This window comes from Echinops telfairi, unplaced genomic scaffold (assembly GCF_000313985.2).
Source record: "Echinops telfairi isolate 266 unplaced genomic scaffold, ASM31398v2 ScPeMD7_2;HRSCAF=8, whole genome shotgun sequence".
NCBI classification, from domain to species: Eukaryota; Metazoa; Chordata; class Mammalia; order Afrosoricida; family Tenrecidae; genus Echinops; species Echinops telfairi.
In genome coordinates, this window is record NW_022103898.1 from 31,773,629 (window position 1) to 31,785,939 (window position 12,311).

The window sequence follows — 12,311 nt, forward strand, 5'->3', positions numbered from 1 at the left end:
TTAAATAAAATAGTGTCAGCATTATCTCAGTCATTTCTTTGAAGTATACGTTGTGGTTGTTGGTTGCCGTCACACTGGTTCTGCCACAGAGATTCCTGGGTGTAGAGTAGAGCTGCCCCAGCGGGTTCTCAAGGCGGTGGCCCTTCAGAAGCAGATCAGCAGGCCCGTCTTCAGAGGAGCCTTGCGAAGGGTTAGAATGCCAGCAATTTGACTACTAGTTGTAGCACTTAATCAGTTTCAACACCCAAGGACTCCGTTTAAGACATAAACCTGATAGAATGAGTACTGCTTAATTCTTTAAATTTGTATTCTCATTTGTGTGACCATTGTACCGGAGTTAATAAACAATTGAAATATAATTTCTGACATTTTTCTTATTTAATGTTTTGGCCACATATATGATTAGAAATAGCAGAAATTTCAGCTCTGAATATAATTTCTTTAATTTTCAAAATGAAATACATATTTAAATAAATGTCTCTTCAGATATCTTTTCAGAAAATTGGTGAACTTAGTCCATTCAAGGAATTGGATACTTAGAAATAGTTAAAAACTAGTATTATGTGAGTGACTCAAGAGATAAAGTTGTGAATTTTATCTAGCATTTACGTCTGGATAATCTTTGAACTTCAGATTAAATTGATGATAGAATAGCACAGCGGGTCTCAACCTGTGGGTTGCGACCCGTTTGGGGGCCAAACGACCCTTTCACAGGGTTCACCGAAGACCATCCAAAAACACATATTGCCGATGGTCTTAGGAACCGAGACACCGCTCCTCTATCTGTCTCCAGGCGAGTCCACCCACATGCAGATGCACCCATATATGAGTGTCCGGTGTGGTGACATCACGCCAACCCCATCTCATACACCCCATACAAATACAGGCATATGTGACAGGGTTGGCGCCATAATGAGTTTATGCAAACCAGTCACACGTGTAGAGAGCAGCTACTGTGTAGAAAGCAACTGCTGTGTTGAAAGCAACTACTCTGTTAAAAGCAGCTACTGTGTTGAAAGCAACAGTATTGGAGGTAAAACACTTCATGAATCATAATTACTGGGTAAATGTAAAATCATGTACTGTAAAATCAACTACTGCAAAAAACATCTGAACCATGCTTAATCTGGATACTAATAGGTCTTTTTATATTCAGCTGTGGTTGATGTGAATAATGCCCCCTTGTGATAGTAACAGGTATGTAAAAAAACACAGAGAATGGTAGGTCATTCATAAGAAACTTTAATAAACTATTGACTGAACTATGCCATGTATCATCTTTTGTATCATTAAAGCTGTTGTTATTATATTATTTCCATTAGCAAACCATCCCATGACAATGGCTAGTGTAGAGAAGAATGTTAAGAAAATAAAATACAGTGAGGATTTTTTACAGTATGGTTTTACCTCAATAATTACAGCAGGAATTGATAAGCTGCAATATGATACTTGTAAAGTTCTATCAGCCGAATCTATGAAGCTGAACAGTCTAAAATGCCATTTCGATAGCAAGCATACAAGTTGTGCCGGCAAGGATATCAACTATTTTAGAAGCAAAGCTGATGGACTCAAGAAAGCCAGGCTTGACAGTAGTGGCAAGTACCACAAACAAAACGTAGCAACCATTGAAGCTTCATATTTGGTGGCACTCAGAATCGCCAAAGCTATGAAACCTCACACCACTGCTGAGGATTTACTGTTGCCAGTGGCCAAAGACATTGTTCAAGTTATGATAGGAGACAAATTTATTATGAAATTGAGTGCAGATTCCTTATCTGATGACACTGTCCGCAGAAGAATAGATGACATGTCTGATGATATTCTTGATCAGGTAATCCAGGAAATTAAATCTGCTCCACTTCCAATATTTAGCATCCAGCTACAGATGTTGCAAACTGTTCACAGTTACTGGTTTGCATGAGGTCTATTAATGATGGCGACTTTAAAGATGAAGGTTTTTTTGTTTTTCAAACCTCTTGAAATGCCAATTACTGCAAGTGATGTATTTGACACAGTTGGTTCATTTCTGAAAGAGCATAAGATATCTTGGTAAAAAGGTTTGTGGAGTTTGCACAGATGGTGCTCCAGCTGTGCTAGGATGTTGATCTGGATTTCAACGTTTAGTACTAAATGAGTCACCAAAAGTCATCAGAACTCACTTTGTGATTCCTCGGCAAATATTAGCAATGAAGACACTGCCACTAAAGTTCCAAGAAGTAATGAAAAGCGTCATAGGTTCTGTCAGTTTGGTAAAGGCAAGCAGTTTAAACATTCGACTGTTTTCACAACTGTACAACAAGTTGGATGCGCCGAATAATGCTCTGCTATTTCACACTGAAGCGAGATGGTTGTCAAGAGGAAAAGTTTAAAACGTGTTTTTGAGCTTCATGATGAACTCAAAACGTTTTTTAATCAGAAAGCAAGACCACAGTTCAAAACACTTTTCAGCGATATAAGTAAACTATAGAAAATAGCTTACTTGGCTGACATCTTTGCCATCTTGAATGAGTTCAGTTGATCACTGCAAGGAACAAATGCATCATGCCTCGATTTGTCTGAAAATATCCAATCATTCCAAATGAAACCAGCTTTGGCAAAAAAAAAAAAGGATAAAAATAAAATTTACATGTTGCCTACCTTATCTGCTTTCTTTGAGGCACATGACATTGAACCAGACAAAAAGATAACGATGGTAATTTCTGTGAACACTTGCACATGCTTGCAGACGAAATTTCATCATACTTTCCTGACACCCCATCTGCACTTGCCAGAAGCACAGTAAAGTTGAAGATGTTCCTGAGACAGCACTAGAGTTCATTGAACTTACTAACAGTGATGCAGCGAGAACTGATTTTTCTACAATGCCACTTACAAAATTCTGGATCAAGTGTGTGTAGTCATATCCTGTTTTGTCTGAAATTGTTGTGCCTTCTTCCATTTCCAGCAACATATCTTTGTGAAACAGGGTTTTCCATCTTGTTGGTTATCAAGTCTAAAGACAGAAGTAGACTTGTGTAAGATGATCTTCATTGTGCTCTTGCAAAGACTGCCCTGAGAATTTCTGATCTAGTGAGAAAGAAGCTATCTTACCTGTGCACTGACGTTGGCTTTTTACGCATACTGTCGCAAAATGTAGCAATGTAGTTTACTGTTCTTATATTAAGACTGTTGCCCATGCTACACCATGCTTCAAGACAAAGATTCATTTATTTGTAATTTGAAATAAATATTTCACAATATATAATTACATACTGTTTTTTGATTAATCACTGCTTTCATTTTTAACATTTCATTTGTAACAGTGAAAAATACATCCTGCATATCAGATAATTATATTATGATTCATAGCAGTAGCAAAATTACAGTTATGAAGTAGCACTGAAAATAATTTTATGGTTGGGGTGCACCACAACATGAGGAACTGTATTGAAGGGTCACACTGTAATAACTAACACCTCTTATGCCACTTATGGGAATTAATAATATCCAAAAGTAGTGGGGTTTGTGGTATTTGCAAAGAATTATTCATATAACTTAAGAGTGCAAACAGAATTTAAACTCATTCTAAGATGGTTAGATGCTATCAAGTCCGTTTTGACACATGATACTTTTCTCTAAACAGACTTTTGCAAGAAATTTGTTGGCAAGCATTCAATACCTTCAGGAATTTAAGTAAAAATTGGTATGACATATGAGAGAGTGGTTTAAAGTTGATAAATGCTATAGCTGTTAAAAAAATTAATTGTATAATGATGCCATTGGCCTATTTTGAGTTAAGGTGTCTAAGACATAATTCTTGCATTGTGGCTCTTTGAGCAAAGAAAAATGTCTTAGTTTAGATTAACCCAAGACTCTTTGCCAGGAATATTCAAATGCATAGAAATAAGCACAGTACCTCTATGGTTCTGGAATCATAATTTAGATGCATTTGCTGATTCACAATCATGAATACTCACAAAGAAGTTCCTAAAAATAATTTTGTTGAGTTTCTTGAAGCTTCTGTGTATCAATCTCAGGTATATTCCTAATCTAGTATTCTTTTGAGGATATGGCCTAAGAAGTCCATTTTAATTAAATGTTAAATCTTTCCTTTTTCTTCCCTCTGAAGGACTAGCCAGAGCCAAGTCAGTTCCCACTAAGACCTACTCCAATGAAGTCGTCACACTGTGGTACCGGCCTCCTGATGTGCTTCTTGGCTCCTCGGAGTACTCAACACAGATTGACATGTGGTAAATATGTGCAGGTGTGATGACTGTGTAGTTCTGAAAGAACCAGAGCTATGAGTGCAGGACCTGCTAAGAGATACTTAGTGTAAGTGCCCATTGAGCGTTCTACTGTGCGAGTAAGATCACCTCGGTGTTAGTATTACTTCTACCACTTATCACTCTATAATAACCTTTTGGTCTATGCTTAGTTTCCTCATTTCAAAAAATAGGAATAGTAATTATTTAGTAACTTTTGAGAATAGTTCTGTGCATAATAGTAAAGCCAGATGAGCAAATGTATGGAAAACACTTAAGAGAGAGTGCCAGTGATTATTTTTAATCACCATTTAATATTCACCAAAATGCAGCTACCATAAATTGTCAAAATAATTACCTAAATATTAGTAGGCATCTGTAGTCACAACATTTCTCTACTTACATACCTTCTTTACTTATAGAACACTATACAGTTCCTCAGTCTAGCGCTTCAAGAGCTCCATATAATGTCTCCAAACAACCCTAACTAACGGAATTCATTCCATCCCTGTATACAACTTTTCCCTTTTAGCCCAAACAGCCTGGCCTTCCCCACCACTGCTCTTTGGTTCTCATCAGTCCATCCATCTGGAAGGTGTGCTCTGCTCTCTGTCTCTGCCCTGTGCCTCCAAAACCAAACCGACTGCCATTCAGTCCGCTCTGACTCACAGTGGCCCATATGACAGAAGAGAGCTGCCTCTGGACTTCTGAGGCGGTGGATTTTGACGGGAATAGAAAGTCGCATCTTGCTGGAGCAGAACAGCTAATGTGTTTGAGCATGTGATGGCTGCCCCCACTCCCCCGTTATATTTTAAAGGGGTGTTGGTTGCATATTCTTAAAATGGCTTCAAGACTTTCAAAAACACCCCCCACCACCACATAGGGTAATTTCTTCTCCTGATATAGTAGCATGTATAGTCTATTTAAATATCCTTCATATTCTTATTGTAATCATATAATTCCTTCTGTTACTGTTTTGAACATTATGTAAAGCTTCCCTTTTTATCACATGTTAGCATATACATTTTTATAGTCAATTGCTGGAGTGTGAGCCCTTTAATGGAAGAACTATGTCTTAGACCTGAGTGTATTCACATAGTCTCTAGAAGACATTATCCATCGTCAGCCTCCGTCCCGTCTACCTCTTACATACACTGACCCTGCTACCACATTAAACATATGTAATCATTTGATTGTCTGTATCCCTACTGCTCATTATGTTACATTAGGCTGCTGTCATCTCCTGAAGGCTCATAGCAATCTTTAATTGGCTTCCCTGTTTCCTACCTCGCCACCCTCCGAGCTCAAGATCCATATACGAGGGGGGGTACCCCTCCAAAACCCAGGCTGAGAGGAGACTTCCTAGTATGCATTTTTCCCACTAGGCGAGCACCCAGCCACTTGCTCTGAGTTAATGCACCCAGTGGCATCACCTGGGAAGGTTTTCTCTGGTCACAGTGACTTCTTTGTAAGAGCAGTTGCATTCAAACATTTTTGTGATGACCGATTTAAGAGAACAGTGTGCAGCTGTGAAGTTTTGTTTCCTGCTTGGGAAAAATGCTGTAGCAACTGTTGTGATGTTGAACACAGCTTATAAGGACAGTGCTATGGGAAAAACTCAAGTGTATGAGTGGTTTCTTGTTTCAAAAAAGGAAATGTCAATTGATGACAAACCTCGTTCTGGACACCTGTCAACTTTCTGAACTGACAAAAATGTCAACTAGTAGTGCATTTGGAATCCGTTCCACCAGATCAGGCTGTTAATCAAGCTTTCTATTTAGAGGTTCTGAAAAAGATTGTGTAACAGTGTGCAACAAAAAAGGCCTGATTTGTGGCAAACTGGGGACTAGTTTTGCCACCATGACAATGCACCTGCTCACACAGCTGTCTCAGTGCGCCCGTTTTTGCCTCTCTTGCCCCACGCACCTTACTCACTGACCTTGCTCTGTGCAACTTTTTTGTTTCCACGAATGAAAAGGGACATGAAAGGATAGCGATTTGATGACATAAAAGAGGTGGGGAGAAAAAGAGGGAAATGCTGTCAGCCACCTAACCAGATAAGTTTGAAAAATGTTTCCAAGATGGAATTGCAGATTTGACAAATGTATTAAGTGTAACAGAGAGTACTTGGTGCTAAGTTTCTGTGTGTGTGTTTTTTTTTTTTTTTAGTTAAATACATAGCTTTTGGGGAAGAGATTCTGGGTTGTTTTTTTAGGGAGTAAACCCTCATATAGATGAAGCAGGATCAAGTAGGAAAAATTGAAACAAATAGTGTAAATGTTAACACTTTAGGTTTTTCTGGAAAAATCTCTGTAGGATATTTACAGGCAGGCTAGTTCAAACTCTCCAGAGAGAAAATCTTAAGGCAAAGATTCTTGGACTTCTTTCTGCATTATATAAATGAGTTGCTTTTATCTCCCCCACCCCCACCCCCGTTATATTTTAAAGGGGCGTTGGTTGTATTTTCTTTGAAATGGCTTCCGGAAGACCTCTGTTTCCAGGATCAACTGTGGAAGATGAACTACACTTAATTTTCCGACTGCTAGGTAACAGAAGAAATATTTTCCCAGTGATTTTGTACCTTCTATTGACTAGTTAGATGGGACTAATAATTTATAATCAATACTTTGATACTGAGATTTATGTAGGTAACCATTATTTATAGAAATTATAGTTAGTATATTATTATATAAAGATTGAAGAACCTTCCAGGTCATATTGCCTTTACATTTACTGAAGTCCACTTTTGTAATAAAGATTTTATGGAAGAACAGAGAAAGAAAACAGTATTGAAAATTAACTGCTAACATGTTATTAGCATGTTAGCTTAAGGCTTAGAGAACACATTGTTATCTAAGACTGCCTTAAACAAGTGTCTTCATATAGTCCTTTTATTCAGATAAATACTTCTTTAGTTATTTCCATTTACATATATCTGTGGATACAAAATATGTATGTACATAAACTTTATATATATTTGTAACTGTATACATTGTTTTTAAATTCAGGAACTCCATCCCAGGAAACGTGGCCAGATGTTTCTTCAAATGATGAATTCAAGAACTACAACTTTCCAAAATATAAACCACAGCCTTTAATTAATCATGCACCCAGGTATTTTTTCCCCTTTACGTTAAAGTATATTGGGGGGTAGTGTGTGTGTGTGTGTGTGAGTGTGTGTTTAGGGGGGTGTAGAGGTGTGGGGAGTATGGACAGGACACCTCCATATCATTCTCTTCAATTTTTGATGTAGTAGCCCAGCGTTTCCCAAAGTGGGTGATACTGTCCCTTGGAGGGACCTGGAATAATTCAGAGAGGTGGCAAAATTATGAGCTATAGTACAATGGTTTATAATTGCTGGGGGTTACTGAATAATTCTTTTTCAGAAAAGTGGGGTGGGTAGCCAAATAAGTTTGAGAACCTATGTATCAGCCAAAGTAGAGTTTAGGAAAACAAAATAATATGAACACACAATTCATAAGTATTTTAGGATGTTAATTAAATTGATAACCCTTCTCCTTATTCTAGATTAAGTTTGGTAATTATGATTTACCAAAGTATGAAAACAGCATTAGCTATAAATAAAATTAATATAATGTTTATGAAAATAAACTCTAATTTAGAAAGCAGAGTTTATGTAGATAATCCCTCCAGAAAGAAGGCCTCATTGATGTGCAATTCAGTATCATGAAGATCATGGTATAATTTTTGGTTTGCTTTTTGCAGAACTGTTCTGTATAGATGTTAAAAACCTAAGGAAATATGCTATAATACAATATGATACAAGATGACCCATCAGTATTTTGGTTTGTGTTAATGACAGAGTTTCTATAAATGCTTTCTGACTCCTTATCAAAATTTAGTCTTCTAAATATCAAGCATTAATATTAATAGTTTATGTTGATAAATGACAGTCAGCTAGATATTTTTAATTATGGAAGTAACATGGAAGAACTTAGCCCTTTACACCTTTTCATCTTTTAAAAAAGTAAGATGGCACTAAGATACCAAATAGGCCATGCATTGTTTTAATCAAAAGCCATTCATATTGCTTACAGCATAACACACATGATCAAATTTCATTTTAAGGAAGAACAGAAAACAGTCTGATTCTCAACATATGTGAATTGATGTTCTTATTGCCACTACAGCAATTGATACCTTTCTAACTAGACTTGTTTAGGAATAATAATATATGCTAGGATTTACATCTCCCACAAGTAGTATAAATCTCATTTTTGTCGTTTAAATATTGCTTGCTGTTTGTAATGTCCAACATAGGAGGTCATTGCTCTTCTTTGAAGCAGCTTCTACATGACTTTAGCACATAGCTTAGCTTGTCTGTGCTCAGAGTGTTGGATGTGCCCGAATGGCAAACTGCAGAGGATTACAAGAGTCTGGGTAGTCGGTGGGCTGCAGCAGCTACTGTACCCCTGGAAGCACTTGGGGACAATATTACATTATTCATCATTGTGCTTTTGCCAGTGAAAGTTAGTGAAAAGTAGAATGTATGGTTTCTAATCAAGAGATTATCTCACTAAAATAATCCCTAACTCCTCTACTCTGTATTATGTTGATCCCATTACTATAAGCATCTGTCTTTATTTACTGTAATCATCTGTCTTTATTGTATCATTGGTTTTATAACCATTACTAATTAAGTTTTGTGATGCTATTGTTGCACATTTAAGCTGAACTTTATACTATCCGGTGTGCACTGCTTGGCAGACCACTCTGTAAACACAGCTTGGATAATTCCCCTCTGAGGCTTATCTTGATCCTAGTGGTGCATTTTTGGGCAGCCTCTGTACGTTTTGACGTATATAATAGGAAAAGAATGCCCTGTGGCTGATTCAGTGAAACACTCTGAAACACTCCACTTACTGAGCTTCCTAGAAAGGTTACTTTGTTTTGAGACAGAATGATGATTTTAAAATGTCCACAGTTTTAGTAATCTGAATTCCTCTTGAATATTGAAAACTTGAAGCCCAATTGTTATGGGTTCTACTTAAGCAGCAGGATACGTTTCTTAATGATAAAACAAATCTGAGCTTATTTGGAATGCAGCAAGAATGGCTATTTTGCAAATGGAAATACTTGGGAAATAGTGAAATAGTTTTCTCTGTAGGATTTCAATTAGCTGCAGTAAGGGAAGGAACTGCCATTTGTTTTTGTTATTTCTAGGTTAGACTCTGAAGGAATTGAATTGATAACAAAGTTTCTCCAGGTAAGTTGTATCTTATTTTGTAATTGTTAAATGGGTAGTCAGCTTTATCTGAATTTAAGTTTCTGTAATAGGATAAGATCTTTAATACATTCCTCCTAAATTTGCTGTAGCAAATGTTATTTAGGGCGGAATCTAGCATGCTTAAGACACATGTTTAAGTGAAAAAAGAAAAACACTATGATTTTTCTTACTGTTCCCATGATAAAGAAGCCAGCTGCTAAAATGGAACAACTGTCAAAGTCATATTCTTAAAAATTCACGTTCTCTATATTTTCCATCTACATACATACTGGCATATAGGCTGCTACACCCCCACTAGCATTTGTACCTTCATTCAAATCAGAAAGATAGGGGGAGAGTAAGAGCGGTGGCAGTCACACTGGCCTTCTACCCTAAATCTTGAGATTGTAAGACAGTTTGGGAATTTGGGAGCAGGATGGCCATGATGAGCCTTGCCTTGTAGTAGTCATGATTCCTGATCATTTTGCTGGAGTTGAAGCATTTGTTGCTGCTGTCGGTTGCCACGGAGTCAATTCTGACTCACGACAGCCCCATGTTTGTGTGCAGAATGCAGCTGCTGCAGAGGGCTTTTAAAGCAGATTGCCAGGCGTGTCTTCTGAATGCCACCAACCTTTTGGCTCATATTTGAGCCCACAACTATTTTCACCACCTAAGAACTCCTGGCAGCATTTAAAGCTTGAAAAATCTAGTTGATATCACCCAGGGCAAAGAGGGAAGATGGGTACTGAGTAGGCAGTTCACGTGTGCTGCAAAGGTCTTAAAGAGTGTGGTGGTGCAGTGGTTCAGCATCTGGCTGCTAATTGATAGGTCAGTGATGCAAACCCACTAGTGGCTCCTCAGGAGAGAAGCCCTGGTGATCTGCCTTCATGAAGATTACAGCCTAGGAAACCTGAGGGGCAGTGACGGCAGTTCCATCCTCTCACATCTTGTCATGACGAGTCAGAATCGACCTGCTGGCACACAGCAGCAGCAGCATAAAGTACTGAGTCTGTTTCCACCAATCCTTTATTCTCCTAGAAGAAAATTAACACTAAAGACCATATAATTTAACATTTTATCACTTCAGAAAATAGAAAACTCTAAAATTTAGTTCAGATTCAGCAGTAAATTGGAAATTTAGAACTCAGAGGTAATTATTGCTACTTCATCCCAATAGCAACTCAAGTGAGAGTGTTTCTGCAGTACTCCAAATTGATGCTTGAAATTAAGTGGTCAAGAGGAGGAAAAGAAAAAGTAACTGCATGCTAATTTGACCTTTGCTCACTTTTGCATTAATTAGAGAAAAATTGGTGAAACAGTTATTTTATCTTTTCGCAGTATGAATCTAAGAAAAGGGTTTCAGCAGAAGAGGCCATGAAACATGTGTATTTTCGAAGTCTGGGACCAAGAATACATGCTTTATCTGAAAGTAAGAAATTCTAAGTAACAGTACCTCCCAGGTTTAGAGAATGGGTTGGATTAGAGATTTGGGGAAGGGATGATTGTTGGGCTTTAATCCTAAAATTCTACTCTTTTCTATAATTAAGTCAGAACTTTTAGAAGGGAAGTATATGGATGATTAACATGTATTTTAATTTATTCACGACCACGCTGAACACAAATCAGTAGTACTTCGGACCATCACTCATCTTACTGGAATGAAGCCTTAAGATTTCACCTGATGATAGACACTGTCTTTGTGCCCATCTAGCTCTGCCCCAGAGTTGTTAGGAAGAGTGGGTCTCTGGCAAAGTGTAATGAAGTACAACCAAAACGTTAGCTTGATTTTTTATTATTGTTACAAACGGAAGCATCCTTCCTAAGACAGGAAGACTTTCCTAAATGACTGCTCTGACGTTACTGTGCTCACCAAAGTGGCAACTGGTGGGAAACAGCCGGTTTCCCACACCCACGGTGGCAGATTTTCTTTCCCATGATGTTTCTTTTTAGTCATTTTTACCCCAATATTTTGTTTTATTTTTCTGTATTTTATGTTAAAATTCAGTGAGGTGATTGAGAAATTGGGTAATGTTTTGGGATCTAAGCTGTTTGAAACTTTTATTAATTTCACCACTGATTCAATCAAGTTGTATGTAGGGAATCAGTGAAATAGCCAACTGGAAATCAAGACTGCTTAAGCCTTTCACCTGGAACTTATTGGGTAATTTTTGATGCGAGATTACCTCGGTGAGAGATTTAAAATGAGATAAAATTAATTATGCATTTTTAAGATGATATTTATACTTTTCGTTGTTTATGCCAAGTTTTGTCGTGTGAGCTGGTCAGTTAACTGTTGTATTAATGCCTTCCTCGTTTCTTTTTGAATGCCTGAAGATAGTTTGTGCCCCTGAGACCCTCATCCTATCATAAGGACAGAGCGGCCCAGAGCAGAACGATGCCTTTTGATTAGATTGCCGCATCCTAGTGTGTCTACAGACAGACACATAGATTTGCAACATGTTTTGGAGTAGAGTAGGGAAAAGATAAGTTCTAAAGGTGGATTATTTTCTTTGATTTTCTTGTTAAAATGCTGGAACAAGAAGGAAAATATTTTAAAATATTTAATCAGCTCTATATTTGTATATGTAGCATATATGTTTCATATTGAATTGGTATACCTTAAAAACTTTGTATCTACTGTATTTGATTTTTTATCTTTTATATTTGTTTTCATAATGTTGAACTTTCACCCAATAATTTTTTTTTCGGTCTGTACATTTTAGGTGTTTCAATATTCAGTTTGAAAGAAATTCAGTTGCAAAAGGACCCAGGTTTTCGAAATTCTTCTTATCCAGAGACAGGTGTGTTTGTCATAAACCATTTCACATGTCAATCATGAATTT

At 37.3% G+C, this 12,311-nt stretch overlaps 1 protein-coding gene across 2 annotated transcripts in view; it reads left to right on the forward strand.

Annotated features, from left to right (window-relative positions):
• CDK17 (cyclin dependent kinase 17) overlaps positions 1 to 12,311 on the forward strand; it is a 41,296-nt gene that overhangs the window by 25,372 nt on the left and 3,613 nt on the right. For both annotated transcript variants that reach the window (XM_004700377.2, XM_045290287.1), the window contains exons 10-15: positions 4,109 to 4,229; positions 6,690 to 6,787; positions 7,250 to 7,355; positions 9,426 to 9,468; positions 10,807 to 10,897; positions 12,192 to 12,269. In XM_004700377.2, the coding sequence (XP_004700434.1) occupies positions 4,109 to 4,229; positions 6,690 to 6,787; positions 7,250 to 7,355; positions 9,426 to 9,468; positions 10,807 to 10,897; positions 12,192 to 12,269 (537 nt within the window). The remainder of the gene's footprint in view (positions 1 to 4,108; positions 4,230 to 6,689; positions 6,788 to 7,249; positions 7,356 to 9,425; positions 9,469 to 10,806; positions 10,898 to 12,191; positions 12,270 to 12,311) is intronic.